The 26,914-nt window shown below is 41.1% G+C and overlaps 1 protein-coding gene across 1 annotated transcript in view; it reads right to left on the bottom strand.

Moving 5' to 3' along the window:
* The window catches only part of MOCOS (molybdenum cofactor sulfurase), a 420,261-nt gene that overhangs the window by 104,382 nt on the left and 288,965 nt on the right, over nucleotides 1-26,914 (bottom strand). The window contains exons 7-8 of the mRNA XM_073587739.1: nucleotides 13,333-13,449; nucleotides 12,107-12,517 (exon numbers count right to left, since the gene is read on the bottom strand). Coding sequence (XP_073443840.1) covers nucleotides 12,107-12,517; nucleotides 13,333-13,449 — 528 coding nt within the window. The remainder of the gene's footprint in view (nucleotides 1-12,106; nucleotides 12,518-13,332; nucleotides 13,450-26,914) is intronic.

Raw genomic sequence — 26,914 nt, 5'->3', positions numbered from 1 at the left:
TTGACAGTGATGAACAGTGGCCGGGTCCGACTGGTGGTGGAACGGAGCTGCTGGTGCCCGTCTTGGCAGACGGTCATGAAGAGACGAGATCTCGTGAAGTTGGGGAGCTAAGAACTGAAGAAGACAGTCACCCGGTCGGGTCAACTGTAGTGAGGGAAGTGTCCGTGGTAAAGCCAGAACCTCCTGGCCAGGAAGAGAGCAAGGCCACGACCTTCAAGTTTGTGATTGATGTACCAAAAGACATGCAAGAGGCCTGTGCTGAGGAACATGTGCATGAGGCTTTCAAAGAGGCAGTCAAAGCGTGTAAAGTGCACTGGGCGCCTGAGACTCGGCAGTTGATGATAGTATCAGCCAGAGAAGATACATCAAACTGAGTAGCTGTCCTGAAGGAGATGCACTACAATGTCTCCACGCCAAACAGCTGGTTAGGCGGAGTAATGAGAAGGCTGCTCCATGCCTAGAGTTATCAAGGGAGGCTATGGATTGGCTGGATTTGCGGAAAGATGTGGTTCCGGTACCCAAAGCTCTGATTGGGAGAATCATTGGAAGATCTGGGAAGGTAATGCAAGACCTTGTGAATATCTCCGGTGTGGGGAGGGTGAGGATCCCTCCTGTTGATGAAGACCAGGTATCCAGTGAAGAGGGTAGGATTCCCGTCCTGGTGGTTGGCTCCGTGGAAAGACTGAGAAACTTTCGGATGCTCTTGGAGTATCGAGTGGGGTACCTGCAAGAGATTGAGCAGTTGAGGCTGAACCACCTGCAAATTAATAAAGAAGTGCAGAATACCAGGTGGCGGCCACCTTCAACCCAACATGTAAGGACCCGAAGGGTTCCTCCAAGTAGTGATGTGGCAAGTGGCCGAAGAATATCAGCAAGTCTCAGTTCGATGGGTCATACGAGGCTGAGAGACATTAGTTCCTGTGAGACGCTGAATGGGTCAGACTCAGGCCAGACAGTAGGCCCAACTAAGACTGATGACCGTACCAACCGGGGGAGCTGGTCGGCGAACGGAACAAACAGGGAGAGGAATGTGGTGACTAGACAGTGTCTGATGACGCAGACAGACTGTAACTAGAGGGCCAATGATCAGGGCCGATATTCTGACGGCTGGGGGCGGGGGGCCTAATGTAGAGATGAGGCTGTATGATAGAAGGAGACAGTTCTCTCGACCTGTGGGGCAAGGTGTAATGAGTGCCCGGTCTTGAGAGCCTGATGTAAGGTTGTGTGTTCAACCCCACAAGTTTGAACAGAGGGGGGAGGTATGTGGTCTAGTTACCACTGTGTCCACTAGGGGGCGCTGTATGGATGTCCCAGGAGAGTGGATGAATGGCAAGATACTGAATGACCATTATGTATCTCAAGGTGGGTGGCCTTGAGATGGAGATTTATGTGTGTTAATCAGCAGTGATACTGCTGAGGTGCTGGTTTAATGTGTCAGGGACTAGTTACCTACAAACCCACCCAGGTGGTGTGTTTAATAATGCTATTGTAAAGTGTACATGTGTGTGTGAAGGACCTGTGATGAGGTCATAGTCATATGACCCGGTGGGCGTGGCTATGGACCATATAATGTGGCCAGGGTAGGTCACATGTGGTGAATGCTGGGACCTGGTTGGTCCAGTGTGGAAGGCCCTGTCTGAGTGAGATGGGGCTACCTTCTGACAGCAAGTGAACGCTGTGTTAATGGCTGCACGTGCCTGGGAGTTCCCTGGAGGGAATGGACGTCTGCAGTACGCATGATGGTGAAGGAACCATGAGTGACCCTGACGTGGGTGAGATATCTGAGGCTAGGAAGCCTGTGTATGTTTAACCTGTGTGACCACAGGGATTACAGAGCTGAACTCTGTCATGGACGCTATGCTGTAATAAGAACTTTTTGTTGCTTCTGTGAGGTTTATGATGCTGAATAAACCGCATGGACTGTTTTGGTTTTGTGGAAAACCTGGTGCCGGATGTGTTTTGTTCGCTACCTAGCGAGAATCCACTAACTGAATAACAGCGCTATCTCACAATTCCTTGAGGGGTGTAGTTACTAAAATGAGTTCACTTGTCCCCTACTGTTTAGGCACACCATGGGTTCTCCAAATCTGCCATGGCGTCATCTTTCATTTCCTGCTATTGTTGCTTTCAAAAAATCAAAAGGTGCTCCTTCTCTACTGAGCCCTGTAGTTTTCTCCCACATACAGGGTACCAGCATACTCAGGAGAAATTGCATAACAAATTTTGGGATTCATTTTCCCCTGTTACCCTTGTGAAAGTAAAAAATTTGGGGCTAAATTAAAATTTTTGTGAAAAAAATTTAAACGTTAATTTTTTCTTTCTTTCCACGTTCCATTAATTACTCTGAAGCCCCTGAATGGCTAGTAAATTTCTGGAATGTGGTTTTCAGGACTTTGTGGGGTGCAGTTTTAGAATGGTGTCACTTTTAGGTATTTTCTGCCATATAGGCCCCCCAAAGTCACTTCAAAAGTGATGTGGTCCCTAAAAAAGAAACATTTTCTAAAACTTTTTTGAAAAAATGAGAAATTGCTGATCAACTTTGAACCTTTCTTCTTCATAACAAAAAAATTAGGTTTAAAAAATGATGCAGATGTAAAGTAGCTATGTGAGAAATGTTATTTATTAACTATGTGGCATAAATATCTGATTTAAGGACATAAAAATGTATAAATTACAACATTTTCCAATTTGTTTTCACATTTTCAATATTTTCATAAATGTGCGCAAATCATATAGACCAAAATTTACCACTAACATGAAGTATAATATGTAATAAAAAACAGTCTCAGAAACAATGGGCTCCGTTGAAGGGTTCCTGAGTTACTATACCACATAAAGTAATACTGTTCAGATTTCAGAAATTTGGCCTGGTCCTTAAGGTCAAAATTAGCTCCATCACTAAGGGGCTATGTATCAGTACAACATGACTGTAGAGTAGAATACGATGCACTTTCAATTACAGAAAACTCTCCCATACTTGACATTGTAGTCTGTGGCTCTTAGATATTGCTAGCTGCTACCTACAATTCTACAAGTAAGGCTGGATTCACACTAGCGTTTTGTAGCGCTGTGGATGGCAGCCTACTTCCTTCTTCCGTCCTCTGTTAAGCCTCGTCCACTGCCGCACCTCTTCTTTTAGCTCCGCCGACGTCTGCATGAAGCCTGCGTACCCTATCTTTAACATTGGGTACGCAGGACATGCGGATGTATGTTGACGGATCCACATGTGTCATTTTGATGCTGCACCGAGCTGTGCCGAACGCAACAAGTTGCATTTTGTAGCAGTCGGCGGACGCGTCAAAATGATGCATGCGGATGTGTCAGCATACATCCGCATGGCCTGCGTACCCAATGTTAAAGATAGGGTACGCAGGCTGCATACAGATGTAGGTTGAGCTGAATGAAGAGGTGCGACAGTGGGCTTGGCTTAATGGAGGACGGAAGAAGGAAATAGGCTGCCATCCGCAGCCCTGACGAACGCTAGTGTTAATCTAGTCTAAGGGAGACAAGAAATGGGGAACATGAGACTTCAAAAAATTAGAAGAATAAGTTACCGTATTTTTCGGACTATAAGACGCACCGGACCATAAGATGCACCCCAAATTTTCAGAAGGAAAATAGGGAAAAAAATTCATGTGTCACATGGGGGTTCCGTCTTACAGTCTGAATTCAGCTTACCGGGGGGAATATCGGCAGCGCTGGTGGAGCATGGTCACAGGAGGTGTTCGGTGGTCCGGCGATATGACTCCCATCCCAGACTGGTGCGGCAGGTTCGGCGGCGCTAAAGGTATGGGGGCTCGCAGGCATTTTCTGAATGCTCAGAGCCTCCGCATATCCATTGCTGTGGTGCGGTGACCTTCCGGAAATCCCATCCCAGTCTGGTGAGGCTAATGCGGCAGGTTCGGCGGTCCTCTGTGGTGCGAGGGCTGCGCCAGCATTTTGTGGAAGCCTTGAGGCCCCACACACCCATTGCTCCAATGCGGTGGCCTCCGGGAAAATGGCCGCCCGGAGCGGCGCATGCTCAGTTGGAGATCTCGGCAATGATTTTTTAAACCATAAGTTTTTCATTTTACTGTTGACAAAGTTGTATGCATAGCTGCTAATTGGCCAAGTAGATGCACCACTGAGTACAGAGAAATGCAAACAGCCCATCAGCACTACACTAACTTCCTGCATTGTGAAGGAATTAAGCCTAGTACAGCAATGCTTAATATACATTTAGGTAATACACATATGATTCCGTGCCTTGGCCCTTTATCTAAGGCCCCTTATACATTGCGCTCTTACTGACGTTCAGTGGTCATGTCGGGGGCTTGAGTCCTAACCTCCCGGAAAACAGGACTCGGACGTATGAGTCGACGGGGCCATTGGCTATAATAGTGATGACAGAGTCAACGTGTGCTTCTGTCATGCATCATTTTTGGGCATCGCAGACTGGAGATGGACCTTCAGATGCAGTCTACTATGTCTGAGTGTTCGCTTCCAGTAGGCATAAATGCCTGAAAATTATGATAGAGCACATGTTGCCTCTGTTGGTATTATTATAGTCAATGGCCCTGTCAGCGCATATGCCTGAACCCTATTTTGCTGGGGACTCGGATGCAAGCCCCTGCAGGACCACTGAGTGTGGGCAAAAACGCAAAGTGAAAGCACCCTATGTATCTACCAATGCCCCTAGTCAAAGTCATCTTTTTCAAACAACTAGTACCCTATTCTGTGCTGACAAGGTCCAAGAGCCTAAAAACTTCTAGAAATGGCTGTTTAGAGTTATATCCTCAGTAGAGATGAGCAGACATTTTTAAATTCGAATTTGACAATATCTGTCTTCTTTTCCCTTGAGAAAGTCACAGCTCCAGCACTGAAACGTAACAAAATAAAAACTTTTGTATATTCGTTTGGAGACATTTTATTCCAGCAGCACAGTTACTCTAACTGTGATTAATTCAAGCTTTGGTGGCTAAAGAAACTTTATGAAAGTTATTTTTTGGGTCTGATTTAATTTCTCCTTTACATAAAAATGTTGAAATAATAATAATGATAACAATTTAAATATTAGAATTATTACTATACATTAGTATTTAAAATTGTATTTGTTATTTTTTGGGAAGAAGTTGATTCTTTGCTCATCTTGACAAAAGGCCAGGCTCCAATACGCTTTGTGTTCCACTCCATCTCATCTTCCTGTGTCATGTTGTGTGTTAATAACTCTGATATGCTTTATTCCATATCCCAGCAATTCTGAGTTCTGAGATTTTTTTTTTCATGACACATTGTACTGTATGATATTAAAAAATTCAGGTCTATGTGATTTGCTTTTATTTTTGAAAATATCTAATATTTGACGAATTCTAAAAAAATAGCAATTTTCAAACATTTAATTTATATGCACTTAAAACAGGTAGTGATACCATACAAAATAATAAATAACATTTACCATATGTCTACTTTACATCAGCACCATTTGTGAAATTACATCACCATATGTGGTCGGAAACTACTGTTTGAGCACATGGCAAGTGCTCAGAAGGGAAGGAGCACTTTTTGATTTTTGATGCATAAATTTGTCTAAAATAGATTGTGAACATGAAGTCAAATTTACAGAGCCAGTAGATCATAAACCAGAGAGAGCCAAAGTGAATCCATCTGCTTCATTATAGTCAATTTTCTATTAGGGGTTTTCTCTGAATCATGTTTTTTAGAGATAAAAATGGATGTACATGCTCAGCTGAGCCTTATTGCGGACTTTGGGAGGCAGAATGAACAAAAAAAAACAGTCCAGTAATTGCTTTTGCATATTTATTTTTATGTTGTTCATTGGGTAGTATAAGTGATAAGGGGGTTTTATTGTTCGTGTTGGTACAATTACAATCATATTAGATTTATATAGTTTTTTTTAGGTTTTGCTACTTCTACAATCTAAAAAAAGCTTTTTTTGTGAATTTTTTTAAAGACCACATTTTGAGTGCTATAATTCTTTTATTTTACTTCAAACATAACAATTTTGCAGGTTAAGCTGAAAATTATATTGGTACCCTTTTGGGGTACAAATATTGTGAATACCTTTTACTGTTTTTATGCCATTCACAGTGTGGTAAGGTTTTTATTCTTTGGGCCAGAACTATTACAGTGGTGTGTGATGTAGCTCTGAGAGCGAGAGCTACAACTTTTTAAAAAATTTTTACTGATGGAGCTTTGCAGAACAAGATGGTGTTTTCAGGAATATAATTTTTATGCAAATACAACTTTTTGATCTTGTTTAATTATACTTTTTGTTTGGCTATATGGTGAAGAAACATCAACTTTACATGATTTTTACTTTTTACGATATTCACTATAGGAGTTAAATAGTGTGAGCATTTTATAGATCAGAATGTTCCAGACATGGCAATAACAAAAATGTGGTTATTTTTTGTCCTTTATTGTGTTTTTTATTATATTTTTTTTTACCTAATCCCTCCATGGCACGTTAACCTTTATTTGTCTGATCACTGGTATAATGCATTGCAATGCATTAGACCTGTTATTTTCATACATGGCAAAATTCCTATTAGACTCATGGCTGGGTATAACAGGCCACCATACTTGCCAGAGCCTGAGGTCATTATTTGACTCAACTGCCATGACAACTGTTGACACTCCTCTAGCAACATCCTAAATGCTGCAGTTAGCATTGATCACAGCATTTGAAGGGTTAAACAGTCATGTGTGGTGTTGGCCCTGACTGTTACAGGAGGAGCTCGGCTATTAGTTAAGATGAACTCTTAACAGCGATTATGTTGGCATAAGAGCTGGATCATCTTCATTTCACAAGAGCTGTGCTTGCAGAAGAATCAAAATGTAGCAGTACATTTATTTGCAAGAATTGCTTGCAAAACAGGAAGTATTATTATTATTATTATTTATTGTTATAGCGCCATTTATTCCATGGCGCTTTACATGTAAGGAGGGGTATACATAAAAACAACCACAATAATGTTAAACAATACAAGTCATAACTGGTACAGGAGGAGAGAGGACCCTGTCCGCGAAGGTTCACAATCTACAAGGGATGGGTGAAAATACAGTAGGCGAGGGTAGAGCTGGTCATGCAGCGGTTTGGTCGATCGGTGGTTACTGCAAGTTATAGGCTTGTCGGAAGAGGTGGGTCTTCAGGCTCTTTTTGAAGGTTTCGATGGTAGGTGAGAGTCTGATATGTTGTGGTAGAGAGTTCCAGAGTAGGGGTGATGCACGAGAGAAATCTTGTATGCGATTGTGGGAAGAGGAGATAAGAGGGGAGTAGAGAAGGCGATCTTGTGAGGATCGAAGGTTGCGTGCAGGAAAGTACGGGGAAACGAGGTCACAGATGTATGGAGGAGATAGGTTGTGGATGGCTTTGTATGTCATGGTTAGGGTTTTGTACTGGAGTCCCTGAGCAATGGAGAGCCAGTGAAGGGATTGACAGAGGGGAGAAGCTGGGGAATAGCAGGGGGGGGACAGGTGGATTAGTCGGGCAGCAGAGTTTAGAATAGATTGGAGGGGTGCGAGAGTGTTCGAGGGGAGGCCACAGAGCAGGAGGTTGCAGTAGTATTGGTACCTCCAATGTTGAGAAGGGGTTAAAGTTAGGTTCACCCTAGTCTTAGGCTCAGGTAGTTTTTGTAAAATGGAAACAAACTAGTTTGAATGGATTGCCCTTTGACAACCACGAGTTGGGTGATAACTTACAGCATTAATTGGTAGTAATCCAACCATTAGAACTTGCACTGATTGTTAGATTGGTGCTCCTTTATGTGCATTAGAATGATGCGGCAGTAGGCATACTCAGCCACTGCTCCATTAATTTCCTATGCTACTGCTGAGATGAGTGCTTGGCTCTTTCCTGCTGGTCCATAGAGAATGATTGGAATAGCAGTTGGACAAGCATACTGATGCTCCATTCTAATGGAGAGTGTCCCATTGTGGATAAAAAAATTCCCCATTATGCCAATCTTGCAAGCTTTTTGGCCCAATTTGCTCCATACCACATTCATAATACACCCACGCAGAAATACATATGCATAAATATGCATACAACACAATGTTTAGAGAGGAGAGTGGTACCACAGTGCCGCCATAAAAATGTCTCATATACACTAGCATGAAAAAGTTTGGGCACCCCTGGTCTAAATTAGTGTTATCGTGAACAGTTAACCAAGTTAACGATGAAATATGAAGACCAATTGTTCCAGCTCTTCCATAAAAATTCCTTTATTTTGTCACAATGAAAACATGATCAGCTCCTTAGACAACATCAAGCCTGTTGATCGCTGCTGCGATCTTTATCAAAGACCTAAAGTTAAAGATGACAAATATCGTTTGCATTTTAGGCAATAAAAAATATTTTCATTTTTTAGATTTTTTAAAATTACTAAAATTAAAATGAGCCAATGCAAAAGATTGGGCACCCTGCATGGTTAGTATCTAGTAGCACCCCCTTTTTCATGTATCACAGCTTGTAAATGCTTTTTGTAACCAGCCAAGAGTCTTTAAATTTTTGATGGAGGGATTTTCATCCATTCTTCCTTGGAAAATTCTTCCAGTTCTGTAAGATTCCAGGGTCATCTTCTATGCACTGCTATTCTGAAGTGCCACAGATTTGCAATGATGTTCAGATTAGGGGACTGTGAGGTCCCTCCAGCTTTGATCGTTTGAGGTAGTCTATTGTGGATTTTGACATGTGTTTAGGATCATTGTCCATTTCAGTAAGCCATCATCTTTTCAACTTCAGCTTTTTTACAGATGGTGTTATGTTTGCATCAAGAATTTTATTCAATCCCTCTTCCTTCTACCCGTGAAATGCCATCCGGTACCATTGGCTGCAAGACAACCCCATAGCATGTTTGATCCACCCCCATGCTTAATAGTTGGCGAGATGTTCTTTTCCTGAAATTCTGTGGCCTTTTTTCTCCACACATTCCTTCTATTTTAACCTCATCAGTCCACAAGACTTGTTTCCAAAATACATCAGGCTTCTTTAGATGTTCTTTTGCATACTTCTGATGCTGAATTTTATGGTGAGGACGTAGGAGAGGTTCTTATTCTGATGGCTTTTCCATGAAGGCCATATATGGCAGGTGTCTCTGAACAGTAGAACAATGTACCACAACTCCAGAGTCTGCTAAATATTTCTGAAGGTCTTTTGCAGTCAAGTGGGGGTTCTGATTTGCATCTCTAGCAATCCTATGAGCAGCTCTCACTGAAATTTTGTTAGGTCTTCCAGACCTTATCTTGACCTTCAATGTTACTGTTAACTACCATTTCTTAATCACATTTCGAACTGAGGAAAGTGAAACGTGAGAACGCTTTGCTATCATCTTATAACCTTCTCCTGCTTTGTGAGTCTCCACCATTTTCATTTTCAGAGTGCTAGGCAGCTGCCTAGAAGAACTCATGACTGCTGTTTGGCACAAGGTTGGAGGAGGCTGGATTTTTATAAAGTTGGGAAAAGTTGCATCACCTGGCTTTCCTTAACGATGATAGTGAATAAGCCATCAACTTCACAGGCTAATTAAGGTCTGAAACCTTTGTGAAAGTTATCTAAGCACACAAATCTCCAAGGGTGTGTATCTGTCCACTTCTTTTTTTTTCATTTTTAAAATGAAAAAAGACAATTTTTGCCTAAAATACAATGGAAATGTGTTTTCTTTTGTAATTTTGACCAGGGGTGCCCAAACTTTCACATGCCACTGTAAATGTACATTCCCCACACATCAGGAACATCAGGGAACCAAATAATATGTTACATCTGTAATGAAGTAGTTGTAATAGCCGTAGTATAAATGCAGACTAGTTATACATTTAGAATAAATAAAATGTAGTAAGCTACATTTACAGTAACTGTCAAGCAGGGCCAAAGATCAGAACTTATAAAGTGTTTTAGATCATTGCTACTTTGTAAGAAACTTCAGGGGAAATAGGAGCCAAAAAGAACAAAGTCAGTTTGATAGCTTCAAAGCAATAATAAATGTCTGTTCTTCAATAGCTGGTTACATTTATTTCAATCCCTTAAAAGCATAGTGTTAAAGATTGTACATTATTGACGCTTTTTATTCATTTTTGTATTACTTATTTTGCCTTTCTCACCTAACACATTTATGACACTTTGCTTTGTTTATGTTTAAGAAATGAGAATTTATTATTTATTGTGTCACAGGTATATTACATTTATTATGATTTTGCTAAACTATGGTAATATCTTTGTTATCTAAGCATGAAATGCATTTTGTCTTGACAATATTAAATTGCCTTTTCTAGCCTTTATAGACCTCTGTAATGCCTATGGAATTTAGCAAATACTCATGATTTACTGATGGCAAACAATAAATTGGATCCCTGCAGTGACCAACCAGTTTCTCAGTAGCTTTCATAAAGAATACATAGACCACATTTTTAGATATGCCATTCATGGGTGAACTATAGTTGCAATTGTTGTGACTGTTGCTGGTCATTGGGTAACTAGATTATGTTGGGTACAGTGTGTCTGTCACTAATTATGGTCTAAGGTGTAACGTTTCTCCTCATTGAGAGTGACATACCTGACATGCCAGGGTAAGTAGACTTATAGGCGGTGCAATGCTCCTCTGGGAAATTTAATATACATTAAAGTAGCAATCCTAAAAGTCACTTTAACAACTAAGGATAAAAAAACAATCCAGAATCTTACTTTGCAGACATATATTTCAGTATTTAGACCCTCAATAGTGCAAAGCATGAGATCTGATCTAAATGTATGAGAGGCCTCTAATTTGGGTTTAAGGGGTAACGTTTCTCCTTGTGGAGATTGACATAGCTTTCATGTCTGAGTAAGGCGTCTTATAGGCCATGCAATGCTCCTACAATAGTCTATAAGACGGACAACTTTGATATAGAGGCCGGATACAGTCCAAAGTGACTCCATATGTTACATTATAGTGAATGGTTCCAATAGAAGTTTAATCTGAATCTATATTTTTGGGGATGTATGTGGAAACCCCAACATAAGAACTCAACATAGAGCACAGGATAAATGTGAAATGATTATTAAAAGAGAGGCAAAAAATTATTATGTTTCCCAAAATGCTACCAATAAAAACTTCAACTCATTCGGCAAAAAAACAAGTCACCACTCAGGTCTGTTATCTGTTAATGGAAAAATAGGAGGCAATCACATCACTAATCGCTGGAAATTGCAGGAAAAACAACTTGGATACCCCTGCCATCATGTCTCCCAGATAACATCCAGCAAAATTTAGTTATCATTCACATGAATTGCATTTCTGTAATGGGAAGAACCTAAGCAATATACAGAAGTGAAATTTCATCAAAAAGGACAAAAGCCTTTCTTTACTGTACCCAAAAACTATAAGACATCCTGCCAAGGCATGCTGATCCAGAAATCTATTAAATAATTATTCTTTCGTTAAAAGCATATGGCAATAGTTACAAATGAGGGAGATGAATTAAGAAATGTTTCTGCCATGATAGACCTTTTTCAAGTCAAAAATTACAAGTTTACAAAAAGACAGCCATAACAGATGTACAGATTGCCTTTTGGTGGGTGAGTGAGAAAAATCCACTGAACTCAGGAAGAGAAGGATTTAGTTCTTTTAGAACAAGTTGGGTCTATACCATATGAGGATGTTTTTTACCCATCAGGATCAAATATAAGTATAATACTAAAGGTTGAATTTGATGTCATTTATGCTCATAAAAGCTAATAAAGTTGACTGTCACTAGTTTCCTATAACAGAAACTAAAGACAGGAAAAGTCAACAAAGTCAAGTCTTTAAGCTTTTGACTGGAGCTTTCTGACTTATTCAGATGTCTTTAAAGTTTCACATTCGCAAAAAAGCGATACGTGTGTCATCAGCATTTAAGATTCGAGATTCATCAGTGTGTTATTTTTTACCATCAGTGTATCATCAGTGATTTTTACATATAGATAAATTACAGAGCTTCTCATACATTGAAATGTTAATCACAGACAGCACACGGATGGCACAAACCATGATCATGAACGTGAACAACGGATGTCTGAAAAAGGCCTGCCTTAATGTTGAAACTATACAGACTGTAATGAAAGTGGATTTTTATATTTGATGCTATGTCTTACCTGAAATGCGGCACATGACTTGATGGGATAAAGGTAGATATGACTGAGAGTGATTGCCTTGTTATTTGCTGTCATGTTTTCTCTTTCTTTGCATGTACAAGTACGTTCTACTGTAGATAGATTAGAAAATATGTGGCTCCGGGTGTCCATTGTGTTGCTTAGGATTTTTCTATTGCCATTTATGCTTTCCTCTTCAGTGCTTTCCAACTGCAAGACACTGTTCTGTGAGTACTTTTCATAGTCCAGCATTTGTACAGTGTCTTCTGATGACCTTTTCATGAAAGTGTCTACAATAAACTTTAAAAATGTTTTTGCATCATCAAAAGTAGACATAAATCCAAATGATATCCTCACAGAGCCAGTAGGCTGTCCATCAATTACATCCATTTCATCTCCGCATATATGCCCAGCCTTGGGAAAGAAAATGAAGATACAATTAAGTTTTATTCCAAGCTAAATAACAATTATTTAGGTATGATTGCAATAGGGGTTGTCTACTACTCCCAACCCCCTTCTATCTCACTACCAATGCCCTTCCATGGTGTTAGCCGTCTATTCCAGCGTGGACAATCTTTCCTGATTTGCTCCAGCAGTCACATGTTTGTATGCCTGGAATTATTTGTATTCATATATCAAATTCTGGTCGTATGGGCATAAGACTGCAGCAACTGGCAGTGGAATGGAGGGGGAAAAATACTTACAGTATAGCTTTTATTTTTGAGTGGTATGTAGAAAACATAAGTACAGGATTATCCATGAAGTAATCATATAATCATAGAATGGTAGAGTTGGAAGGGACCTCCTGGGCCATCTGGTCCAGTCCCCTGCTCAAAAGCAGGATTCGCTAAATCATCCCAGACAGATATCTGTCCAGCCTCTGTTTGAAGACTTCTATTCAAGGAGAACTCACCACCTCTCGTGGCAGTGTGTTCCACTCATTGATCACTCTAACTGTCAAAAAGATTTTTCTAATATCTAATCTGTGTCTCCTCCCATTCAGTTTCATCCCATTGCTTCTAGTCTTTCCTTTTGCAAATGAGAATAAAGATGATCCTTCTACAATGTGACAGCCCTTGAGATATTTGTAGACACCTATTAAGTCTCCTCTCAGTCTTCTCTTCTGCAAACTAAACATTCCCAAATCCTGCAACTTTTCCTCATAAGAAGAATACTGATTGCACATATTGCATTTAAGCAGACATATACAATATAATTATTTGACTAACCTTTAAATTGCGTTTTACTTCGTCACTGCTAAGTCCTATAAGCTTCTGGCAGGCCCCAGCATTACAGAAACATCCTGTGCGAAAGTGGATATTATACAGACTAGCCAGCTTTTCAACCTGCAGATGCAAAAAAAGAAAAACGAATACATTTAAATGCAAAGTAATATACATATTTTACTGCACCATTGACACCATCTACTACTGTAAAAAGAAAAAACCTGAGGTATGACACAAATGTATCTATTGACTACTAAGAACATATGTTATAGGTCACAACTTTAACCCCCTCACTATATTACATATAAAACACTGCTCAAAAAAGCAAAGGGAACACTTAAACAACACCAAGTCGTTCACATGTCTGTGAAATCAACCTGTCCAGCTATGAAGCAACACCAACTGTAAATCAATTTCAAGGTAGAAATGATAGGCAATTAGCAAGACAACCCCTATAAAGGAGTGGTTCTGCAGGTGGTGACGGCAGACCATTTCACCGTTCTCATAATTTTTGGCAATTATTTCGGTCACTTTTGAATTTTGTCATTGTTTTCACCCGTATAAGTACTGTACAGTAATATAAGGCAGTGTCTACAACCCACAGAAGTTGCTCAGGTAGTGCAGCTCATCCAGGATAGCTCATCAATGCGACCTTTCACTAGAGCCCCTGAATGTGGGGTTAGGCTTTGCTCCCGATGAACAAGAGGTGCTACGCCAGGAAAGATCATGGACGCACAGCAGCTGACCCCCAAGCGACTGGTAGCTGGAACAGTTCAGAAGAAGAGCACAGCTGATGCAAGCAGGCACTGGCAGAAGCTGACTAGTTCGTCTGATACACAAGTTGGCACAGAAAGTGCTAACGTGTCTGGCTCATATACAGTCTGGCACAGTTGGTACATGCAGGTCTGGCTGGTATACAGACTGGCTCCGCAAGAGCTGACAGATCTGGCTGATGTACAGACTGGCACGGCATGTGTAGGCAGGACCAGCTTATATACAGACTAGTATGGCTGGTACAGGCGGGTCCGGCTGATATACAGACTGATAAGGCAAGTATTGGCAAGGAGGTTAGGGATAGACAGACACTAGCAGGAACTAGCGAACAGGGACCTGAGAACTAGCAAGCATGTTTGGGAACAGGCTAACAACATTGTACAGGCACCTCCATGCAGAAGGGGGTGCTTTAAACAGTAAGTGTCTCCCAGCCATTGACTGAGGGACAAATTAGGATGGCACACGGCCTTTTTAAAAGGGAGGGAGCACACATGCCCTAAGCAGTGTCCAGGGATCTGCAAGCAGTGTGCAAAAAACGAGAAGCCACTGACAAGGAAGGAGGAGGAAGTGCGGGACGGGGATGGGGCCAGGGCGATGAATAAGCAGTTGTCCCTGCTAGGGGAGATGGCAGTGTGCAGGGATGCCAGAGCTACAAATTGCATTTGCTTGAACTCGATACCTGTCCACCCAATCAATCATATTCCAACCTCTCCATCATAGCCAAGACCAAAATGTTATCTAAGGACACCAGGGACAAAATTTTAGACCTGAGCAAGATTGAAATGGTCTACAGGACAATAGGCAAACAAATTGGTGAGAAAGCAATAACTGTTGCCACAATTATTAGAAAATGGAATAAACGCAAGATGACTGTCAATCTTCATTGGTCTAGAACTCAATGCAGGATCTCACTTAGTGGGGTAAGGATGAATCTTAGAAAAGTCAGGAATCAGCCCAGAACTACAAAGGAGGACATGGTCAATGAGCTGAAGAGAGTTGGGACTACAGTCTCAAACATTACCATTAGTAACACACTATACAGTCATGGATTAAAATACTGCAGGGCACCCAAGGTTCCCCTGCTCATGCCAGTACGTGTCCAGACCCGTTTGAAGTTTGCCAATGACCATCTGGATGATCCAGAGGAGGCATGGGAGAATATCATGTGGTCAGATGAGATTAAAATAGAACTTTTTAGTATCAACTCCACTTGCTGCATTTGGAGGAAGAAGGATGAGAACAACCCCAAGGACACCCTTCCAACAGTGAAGCATGGGGGAGGAAACATCATACTTTGGGGGTGCTTTAATGCAAAGGGGACAGGACCACTACACTGTATTGAAAAGAGGATGGATGGGGTCGTGTATCGTGTGATTTTGGCCCACAACCTCTTTCCCTCAGTAAGAGCATTGCCGATGGGTCGTGGCTGGATCTTCCGGAGTGACAATGACCTGAAACACACAGCCAGGGCACCTAAGGAGTGGCTCTTTAAGAAGCATTTCAAGGCCAGTCTCCAGACCTGGACACAATAGAAAGTCTTTGGAAGGAGCTGAAACTCAATGTTGCCCAGTGACACACCCGAAACCTGAAAGATATGGAGAAGATCTGTATGGAGGAGTGGGCCAAAATCCCTGCTGCAGTGTTTGCAGTGTGTGCAAACTTGATCAAGAACTACAGGAAATGTTTGACCTCGGTAATTGCAAACAAAGGTTTGTGTACCAAATATTACATTCTGTTTTTCTACTGTATCAAATAGTTTTTTCATGCAAATAAAAATTAATTATTTAAAAATCATACTTTTTTTTAGATTCTGTGTCTTACAATTGAAATGTTCTTCGTATCTACGCTAAAAATTAAAAAGACCTCTCCATTCTTTGTAGGTGGAAAAACTTGCAAAATTGGCAGTATATCAAATATTTATTTTCCCCACTGTATAGATGTACAGACACTCATCTCAGTCAGGATGCAGTTCACACAATGTGATGTACAGGTACGTCATGGTGATCCTGCGGCCTAGGGAGAAGTGCCTACTAATGATGAGCGAGTATACTCGTTGCTTGGGTTTTCCCGAGCATGTTCGGGTGGTCTCCGAGTATTTTGGCGTGCTCGGAGCTTTAGATTTCGTCGTCTCAGCTGCATGATTTGCGACTTGTAGACAGGCTGAATACATGTGGGAATTCCCTAACAAACAGGCATTCCACACAAGTATTCAAGCTGTCTACAAATCGCAAATAATGCAGCTGAGATGACGAAATGTAAATCTCCAAACATGCCAAAATACACTGAGACCACCCGAGCATGCTCGGAAAAACCCGAGCAGCGAGTATACTTGCTCATCAATAGTGCCTACATGATTACTCTAGGGAGCTCAGCTAAATTTACACTCAAGTTCCTGCAGCAGCTGTTTAATCCTCTAGATTCCTTACTTACTTTGAAGTGAAGAAAAATTATTTTTTTTAATATTTTAATGTGCAAAAGTAATAAAACAAGAAAATTTGCATAAATATGTTTTCCCAAAAGCGAGAATAAGATGAAGTACACATTTATGCTGTGTTCTTCACTGAACACTTATGGCAGGCTTTTCATCTTAACCCATTAAAAACGTGATTCAGAATGAACTCCAGAAGCCTTCTTTTCCAGTAGTGTTCAACATTAAGGGGTGCACAAGAACATAATGAACCAAAGCCTTTGCACACACCTAAAGATGAGGCATTTCCATGGAAGGAGCCAGAGAAAGTCCAAAATTACTTCATATGACTCATTATAGTGAATGGTTCCATGGAAAAAGGAGGCCATATTTTGTAGAATTTTCATTAGACCAAACAAGTGGTCTACTGTGAAATGAGCATACCTCTCAACTGTCCAATATATGTAGGCGCAGTCCAACCAAACAGATCTTAAATGCATTTAGACTTGTGCAAATGTACTCAAAGTGGGTATTTTTAGGACACTGTCTTGTAATTCCATGGCTATGTCACAAATTGCCTCACAAATGAAGTCTGTCTTGCTTAACCCCTTAACTCCAAAAGGTGGTTTGCAGGTTAATGACAGGCCAATTTTTACAATTCTGACCACTGTCCCTTTATGAGGTAATAACTCTGGAACGCTTCCATGGATCCCGATGATTCTGACATTTTCTCGTGACATATTGTGCTTCATGATAGTAGTAACATTTCTTTGATATTACTTGCGTTTATTTGTGAAAAAAATGGAAATTTAGCAAAAATTTGGAAAATTTCGCAATTTTCCAAATTTGAATTTTCATGCCTTTAAATCACAGAGATATGTCACACAAAATACTTAATAAGTAACATTTCCCACATGTCTACTTTACATCAGCACAATTTTGGAACCAAAATTTTTTTTGTTAGGAAATTATAAGGGTTAAAAGTTGACCAACGATTTCTCATTTTTACAACACAATTTTTTTTTAGTGTTTTTTTAGTGACCACATCACATTTGAAGTCACTTTGAGGGGTCTATATGATAGAAAATACCCAAAATTGACACCATTCCAAAAACTGCACCCCACAAGGTGCTCAAAACGACATTCAAGAAGTTTATTAACCCTTCAGGTGCTTCACAGGAATTTTTGGAATGTTTAAAAAAATGAACATTTACATTTTTTTTAACAAAAAATTTACTTCCGATCCAATTTGTTTTATTCTACCAAAGGCGCAGGGAGTTGCGAAAGTATTCGGCTCCCTGGAACTTTTCAACCTTTTCCCACATATCATGCTTCAAACATAAAGATACCAAATGTAAATTTTTGGTGAAGAATCAACAAGAAGTGGGACACAATTGTGAATTTGAACAAAACTTATTGGTTATTTAAAATTTTTGTGGAAATTAAAAAACTGAAAAGTGGGGTGTGCAATGTTGTTCGTCCCCTTTAACTTAATACTTTGCTGCGCCACCTTTTGCTGCGATTACAGCTGCAAGTCGCTTGGGATATGTCTCCATCAGTTTTTGTACATCGAGAGAATGAAATTCTTGCCCATTCTTCCTTTGCAAACAGCTCGAGTTCAGTGAGGTTTGATGGAGATTGTTTGTGAACAGCAGTTTTCAGCTCTTTCCACAGATTCTCGATTGGATTCAGGTCTGGATTTTGACTTGACCATTCTAACACATGGATACGTTTATTTGTGAACCGTTCCATTATAGATTTTGCTTTATGTTTGGGATCATTGTCTTGTTGGAAGAAAAATCTCCGTCCAAGTCTCAGGTCTTTTGCAGACTCCAACAGGTTTTCTTCAAGAATGGTCCTGTATTTGGCTCCATCCATGTTCCCATCAATTTTAACCATCTTCCCTGTCCCTGCTGAAGAAAAGCAGGCCCAAACAATGATGCTGCCACCACCATGTTTTTACAGTGGGGATGGTGTGTTCAGGGTGATGAGCTGTGTTGCCTTTACGCCAAACATATCATTTGGCACTGTTGCTAAAAAGTTCGATTTTGGTTTCATCTGACCAGAGCACCTTCTTCAACATGTTTGGTGTGTCTCCCAGGTGGCTTGTTGCAAACTTTAAATGACACTTTTTATGGATATCTTTGAGAAATGGCTTTCTTTTTGCCACTCTTCCATAAAGGCCAGATTTGTGCAGTGTACGACTGATTTTTGTCCTATGGATAGACTGTCCCACCTCAGCTGCAGATCTCTGCAGTTCGTCCAGAGTGATCATGGGCCTCTTGGCTGCATCTCTGATAAGTCTTCTCCTTGTTTGAGATGAAAGTTTAGAGGGACGGCCGGGTCTTGGTAGATTTGCAGTGGTATGATACTCCTTCCATTTCAATGTAATCGCTTGCACAGTGCTCCTTGGGATGTTTAAAGTTTTGGAAATCATTTAATATTTCAGTTTTTTAATTTCCACAAAAAATTAAAATGACCAATAAGTTTTGTTCAACTTCACAATTGTGTCCCACTTGTTGTTGATTCTTCACCAAATATTTACATTTGGTATTTTTATGTTTGAAGCATGATATGTAGGAAAAGGTTGAAAAGTTCCAGGGAGGCGAATACTTTCGCAATGCACTGTAACAGGAGAAATTGTTCCCGAAAAGTTGTTGTACAATTTGTCCTGAGTATGCTGATACCCCAAATATGCAGGTAAACCACTGTTTGAGCACATGGCAGAGCTCAGAAGGGAAGGAGCGTTGTTTGATTTTTCAATGCAAAATTGGCTGGCATTGAGATCGGACACCATGTTGCATTTGGAGAGCCCCTGATGTGCCTAAACAGTGGAAACCCCCCACAAGTGACACCAATTTTGGAAAGTAGACCCCTAAGGAACTTATCTAGATGTGTGGTGAGCACTTTGAACCCCCAAGTGCTTCACAGAAGGTAATAATGTAGAGCCGGAAAAATAAAAAATCATATTTTTTTTCGCAAAAATGATCCTTTCACTCCCAATTTTTTATTTTCCCAAGGGTAAAAGGAGAAATTGGACCCCAAAAGTTGTTGTGCAATTTGTCCTGAGTAGGCTGAAACCCCATATGTGGGGGTAAACCACTGTTTGGGTGCTTGGCAGAAATCGGAAGGGAAGGAGTACCGTTTGACTTTTTCAACGCAGAATTGGTTGGAATTGAGATCAGACACCATGTCGAGTTTGGAGAGCCCCTGATGTGCTTAAGCAGTGGAAAGCCCCCAATTCTAACTCCATCCCTAACACCAACACACCCCTAACCCTAATCCCAACCCTAACCATAACCATAACCCTAACCACAAACCAAACATTAACGCACCCCTAACCCTAATCCCAACCCTAACCCTAATTAATGCCAACCCTAACATTAACTTTAGCCCCAACCCTAACCCTAACTTTAGCCCTAACCCTAACCCCAACCCTAACCCTAATCCTAATGGGAAAATGGAAATAAACACTTTTTTTATTTTATTATTTTTCCCTAACTAAGGGGGTGATAAAGGGGGATTTGATTTACTATTTATAGCGGGTTTTTCTGTTTGGCAGCTGTCACACACTAAAAGATGCCTTTTATTGCAAAAATAGTTTTTGCATCACCACATTTTGAGAGCTATAATTTTTACATAGTTTAGCCCACAGATTCATGTGAGGTCTTGTTTTTTGCGGGACAAGATGACGCTTTTATTGGTACATAAAATTTTTTGACTGCTTTTTATTCCGATTTTTGGGAGGCAGAATACAAAAAAATAGCAATTCATGAATTTCTCTTGGGGCACGTTTACACCGTTCAGTGTGTGGTAAAATTGATAAGCAGGTTTATTATCCGGGTCAGTATGATGACAGCGATACCTCATTTATATCTTTTATGTTTTGGCGCTTCTATACAATAAAAACTATTTGATATAAAAAATAATTATTTTTGCATCAATTTATTCTGAGAGCTATAACTTTTTTATTTTTCTGGTGATGGAGCTGTTTGGCGGCTTGTTTTTTGCGGGATAAGATAACGTTTTGAGCGGTACCACGTTTATTTACATCTGTTGTTTTGATCGTGTGTTATTCCATTTTTTGTTCGGAGGTATGATGATAAAGTATTGGTTTTTTGGCTTGTTTTTTAATGGTTTTCACTAAAGGGGTTAACTAGCGGGACAGTGTTATAGGTTGTGTCGTTATGGACGTGGGGATACCAAATATGTGTACTTTTATTGTTTTGATTTTTTTTTATTTAAATATTTATTTATTGATTGAATAAATATTGATTTTTTTAAATTATTATTACTTTTTTTATTTAATTCTTACTTTTACACTTTGTCCCACTATGGGACACTGATTCTGTGCAGGCTGATCGCTTTTAGAGCATGCAGATCTGCATGTTATATAAGCTGTCAGCGCTGCAGCTTTAATACACTGACCTGAGAGACTTCCTGGTCATCATTTCGCATGACAGGAAGTCTCTCAGGCCTGGAGACCCGGATGTCATCATGAAAACATCTGGTCTCCATGGCAGCGATTGGGCCCCCGTGTCATGCTACGGGATCTCTGATCCAAAGGCAGAGGGGCTGTCATGTTTGATCGCAGTGTTTCGGGGGATAAAGTGTCGGGAATGGTCTGTGACCACTCCTGGAACTTAGTGCTGGGTGTCAGCTGTGAGAATTCTCACAGCTGACACCCGGTCACAATCAGCCGCGCTCCACCCGTGAGCGCGGCTGATCGCGTATGATGTACTATTCCGTCCATGGGAATTAAGTCCCAGGGCACATGGATGGAATAGTACATCTAATTGCAGAAAGGGACTGAACTAAAGTTTTACTTGAAAGAAGACAGACATCCATCAAGTTCAGTCTATAACGTAATATGTTGATCAAGAGGAAGGCAAAACCCCTGTGGAAGTTGCTGATTGCCCCATATTAAGTAAAGATTCCTTCCAACTCCACATACGGCTATCAGAATAGTTCCTTGGATCAATGGGTCATCACTTGATCTAGAAAACCTATAGTAGTATATTTTTCAAGACACGCATCTACAGTAGGTCTTTATTGAACTGATTTAGTGAATAGAACACTACAACCTAGTGTCATGGTCACGCATGGCTGGACACAGCGCCTCCAGCAGGGTGGATTTAGATGACACGCGTGACCCTGGATACACACCATGCAGCTCCTCACTCACCTCAGTGAGGCCCAGCAGCAAATGCTCACAGGTCTGAACATGGCCCAAGGCTCACCAGAAAAAAATGTATGGTTGGTGACAATGTCATGGTCACGCGTGGCTGGACAAAGCTCCTCCAGCAGGGCGGATTTAGATGACACGCGTGACCCTGGATATACCGCCTCCAGTTGGGCGAATTTAAATAATAAAACGTGCAGCTGGATACGCCGCCTCCAACAGGCGAATTTCGGAAGTACACGTATGTCTGGAAACCCCACCTCCAGTAAGGTGAATTTAAACAATAAAAGGGAAAACCTGGGTAACAATAACAATGGTGGCCCTGCGATAGGGAACGGGGACGTGGAGACCTCCTGCACTCCCCTGAGTCAGTGTCTCTACACTCCTAACATTCCCTAGGCCGGTTCCGCACCGGGCGCTGCTCAGGATACCTTTAAACCCTAGCTCACCCTCCACTTACCCCTTTCTAGTGTAATGGCCGGTGCGGAAACTAATCCCACCACTGCACTAAAACACACATAAGGAAAAGAGACAAAACAGGGAAAAACCACTTAGCTTTGCTCTGTTGCTTACGCTCCCAGCAACAGAGCCCACCACCTGCGTGCATCTTTTCCTCTGACCGGATCCAACACCATAATGCAGTCTTGGAGCAAACAGAGTCCACCACCTGCGTGCAGCTGTCCAGAAACAGAGTCCAGCATATGAGTCCAGCTTTCCAGCAAAAGAGTCCAGCATCTTGAGTCCAGCTTTCCAGCAACCGAGTCCAGCATCATGAGTGCAGCTCTACACCATAGCTGCCACTCTACCAAGCCATGCAAGAACTCCTTGCTGACACCATAGCTGCAACTCCACCAAGCCATGCCAGCCCTCCCAGCAGACACCATAGCTGCCACTCCATGACTCTCACTGAGCTGCCTGGACTCTCCTTCAGCTCCATCCTTCACCCATGCTTGCTTGAAACTGAGGACTATCACCATCAGTGATTACCACACCTGACACTATTATAGAGCAATCACACCTGTTTTATAATTACGTGCACAAAACTAAAGTAACCAAAAGTGCAATGACCCTAATGGTCACCAGGGGGAAACTAAGAAAAAGACGCCACTGTGTAGTAACCCTTAATGGCCACCGGGCAAAACCAACCCTGAGCAAACAGCTCACAGAAAAAAAAGGATACTTGTGCATTTTCTCTGTCATATCCAACTTGGATCATGACACCTAGACTTAGAGAATGTCACCTTGTCACCATTTGAGGCCAGGGTGTAAAAAACATTAGAAAGATCTATGTACTGTCCTTTCACATACAGTGTCTTGCGAAAGTACTCACCATCATTGGCATTTTTCAGGTTTTTCTACCTCACAACCAGGAATTTCACAGTTTCTTTGAGGGTTTGCATTAGTTCATGTAAAGAACATGTAAAGGACAAAATAACTGAAAAGTGTGCATAACTATTCACCTCTCTTAAGTCAGTACTTTGTAAAGCCTCTTTTTGTGGCAATTACAGTTGCAAGGCACTTTGGATAAGTCTCTATGGAGTGCACGACATATTGTGGTTGTATGGGTGGATATTCTGCTCGGGAACTCTGCAGCTCCTTCTGGGTTACATTTGGTCTCTATGCTGCCTCTCTGATTAATGCCCTCCTTTCCTGGGCTGAGAGTTTTGTCAGGTTAATGTGGTACCATGTTCTTTCCATTTGATGTTAATGGATTTGATGGTGTTCGGAGGGCTCATCAGAGATTGGAATATTTTCTTATATCCCAAATCTCTCGTACTTCTCAACAACTTTGGCCCTGACTTTTTTGGAGATCTCCTTGGTCTTCAAGGTGTTCTTTGGTTAGTGGTGTATCTTTCTTAATAATGTTACAACCTCTGTGGCCTTTTAGAAAAGGTGTATATATACTTACAGACCATCTGATACTTAGATTGCACACAGGTGGACTTTATTTCCCTAAGCATGTGACTTATGAAGACAATTGATAATTGATTGCACCAGAAGATTTTAGAGGTTTCATAGCAAAAGTGGTGAATAGATATGCTATTTTTTGTTATTTAATCTTATAAATTTAATTTATACCTATATTTTTTTCACTTCACTTCACCAACTTAGACTATTTAGTGCTGATGCATCACACACAAATCAGATTACAAAAATATTTAAACACAGGTGAGTAATGTAACAAAATAGATAAAAAGCCAAGGGAGTGAATACTTTCCCAAGCCACTGTATTTGGACATTATAATATGATTGTCCTAGAGGCCTTTGCTTTTTTTCAAACTGAATAACCCAAAGTTAACCTGTTCAAGTATTGCAGTTCACTAGGGATGAGCGAGTATACTCGTTGGGATTCGGTACTCGGCGAGTAATGAGGTACTCGAATCCTAGCGAGTAAATTTCACTACTCGCCTCGCAATATTCGGATCTCCCGCCGGCATGTGTTAGCCAATCACAGTAAAGCCACCGCCTTCTTTGTTGTGGCAATACTGTGATTGTCTGCCCACGCAGCATCACTGTATTGCTGGAGGCCCTGGAGAGCGGTTGCATCAGCTGTTGCGGCTGCTCTCCACGGGAGATCGACGTGGGACCCTCATTATTAATGGGATTACAGTGGAAAGGTGAGTATAGGTTGCTTTATTATTTTAATGTTTTTAAAGGTGATCAATGGCTTTGGGGAATTAGATGTGTGCGGTGAGTATGTACTCTATCTTATGTGTTGTATGTTATGTGTATGTACTGTATGTTATATGTTGTATGTTCTGTATATCTTTTTTTCTTTTTTTACATTCACCACCACATTAGCCGGATGATGGGAATACTACTTTCCCATCATCCGCTAATGCTGTCACTGTAGCGGGCATAGCCGGATGGGACAAGTGGTCCCATCGGGCGATGCCTGCACAGACTCCACACACACACACACAGCCCCACAGACCCCCGCACACATTCTCCACACACACATAGTCTCCGCCCACACACATTCTCTGCCCATTACTCTCATTTCCCATAGACTTACATTGGACTCGCTACTCATTACGAGTACCCGAGTATTAGGAGCTACTTGTAACGAGTACAGTGAGTCCGAGTATTTCACTACTCGCTCATCCCTACAGTTCACCCATTCCCATAATAATTTTGGTCACTTTTTTCTGCACCTGTCATGGTTCAGGTATGTTCTCTTTATACACTGTAGCTAAAAATTGTACAAAATAGTCCCAATTCATCAAAGCTTTTACGCCAGTATTCAGTAATGAAAAGCTTTGAAAAGGTCCTAAAATTTTTGTGCAATTGGAGGCTCAGCTAAAATTCTGCGACTTTTGGCATTTTCACCCAGTTTTTCACTCAATTTTTCTAAACATCTCGAATGACTCAGTATCTATTATGAGCACCATGCTCAGTAATACACGCACTTACACGCCTTGACATGCTATCAATGAGGTTATTAATAGTTAGTAGTGGAATGCTCTGATTTGCCTGCCCAACTGCATTCAGCATAACAGCAAGATCGGTTGATGGCAGCTCCTTTGAAATTGCATTTGATCAGTGAGTGTTGTCCCAGATGTGCTCGATGGGAGACAAATCCAAAGATGTTGCAGGCCACGTTACCACGTTTAGGACATACAGCCGTTTTTCCACCAGGGAATGTCAGGCTGTATATTGCTCATGCTACTATGAGCAGCCTGCTTGACCTAAATGTGCTGCTATGGTCTGAACTGTCTCCCGTTGAGCACTTGTGGGACGTTATGACTTAGCAATCACAAAGGGAGCAACCAGCAGCAGACTTTGGTGATCTGCGTGCCCAAATGCATTCAGCGTATCAGAACGTTGCTCAGACAGCCATTAAGAACCTTATTGATAGCATGTCAAGATGTGTAAGCGCATGTGTTTCTGAGCGTGGTACAAGATACTGAATAAATCGAGATGTTTTTAAAACTGTTTACATTTTTCATCATTAGCTCAACATTGACATGTCTATTGATCCTGTAATTTTCATAATTCCATGAACTTTCCTTCTTGGTGTAAATTCAATGTGGAGATGAGTGTGTTTGTATTATATATTATACTTTATGATAAATTAGGGAATTCACTCATGGGATTGCAATCTCTGGCACTAGACAGAAGTCTCAGGCACTCCAAGGCAGGGGCGGATACTGACAACTTGGGACCCATGTGCAAGAAATGTGTCTGGACCCCCCTCCCTGCTTGATTCACTGCCTATGATGAGGGCAAGCTGGCAATGGGACCCCTGGAGCCTCGGGCTCCGAGAAACAAGCCAGATCACCCTCATTATTAATGCCCTGCAAGCAGAGGCATACATAGCAATCACAGGGCACCGTAGTAAAAGTTCTATCTGGGCCCCCACACCTCTAAAAAATATATATATTTATATTTTTTCACTGAGATGGAGATATAAATACTGTATGTTTGAGTGTAATAAATAAATATATTATATATATATATATTACACACATACGTTAGCATTCGGTTCTGCTGGCTCCAGAGTAGTCAGACTTGCAGACATGTGACATGTGACGACATGTGACAACTAGTGTCGGCTATGTCAGTGAATAGAACACTGCAGATGTGGCTGACACTCTAGTTGGCACATGACAGAAAGTGTGCATAGCTCCTCTTTGTGGCTATGTGATTACTGCAGGAACCGGCAGAGTCCAACCATGTATATATTATATTACATTGTCTGGTATCTAGTCTCTTCATTGTCTATGGAACTGATGGAAATAGCCGAGTGCAGCTTTCAGCAACTGTATAGATAATGAAGAGAGCAGATGAGGAGCATGCAGAACTCTGCTCTATCCAGGACATGACTGCAGACCCCTGTTTTCAGAATCTGTGGGGGCCCAGTGGTCGAATCCCTGTGATCCAAAAGTTATCCACTATCCAATGGATCACACATCATGTACATCCAACATACACCATACATACATAGAGCGTACACACATATATCGTACATACATATACCATACATACACACACACATATACCATACATACCACACATACCATACATATATACACACATACACCGTGCAGACATATACCGTACGTGCAGACATACACACACTCTTATATACACATATAGTATACACTCACAGATGTATAGATACCCACATATACTGTACATAGATGCACACACATACTGTAGATGCACACATACATACACAGATGTACACCCATACAGAGATAAACACATACTGTATATGC

This window comes from Dendrobates tinctorius, unplaced genomic scaffold (assembly GCF_039654945.1).
Source record: "Dendrobates tinctorius isolate UK_male_01 unplaced genomic scaffold, ASM3965494v1 ptg000102l, whole genome shotgun sequence".
In the NCBI taxonomy this organism is placed as follows: Eukaryota; Metazoa; Chordata; class Amphibia; order Anura; family Dendrobatidae; genus Dendrobates; species Dendrobates tinctorius.
Note: the sequence above shows the minus strand (reverse complement) of the source record. Positions and strands in the feature narration are given on the sequence as shown.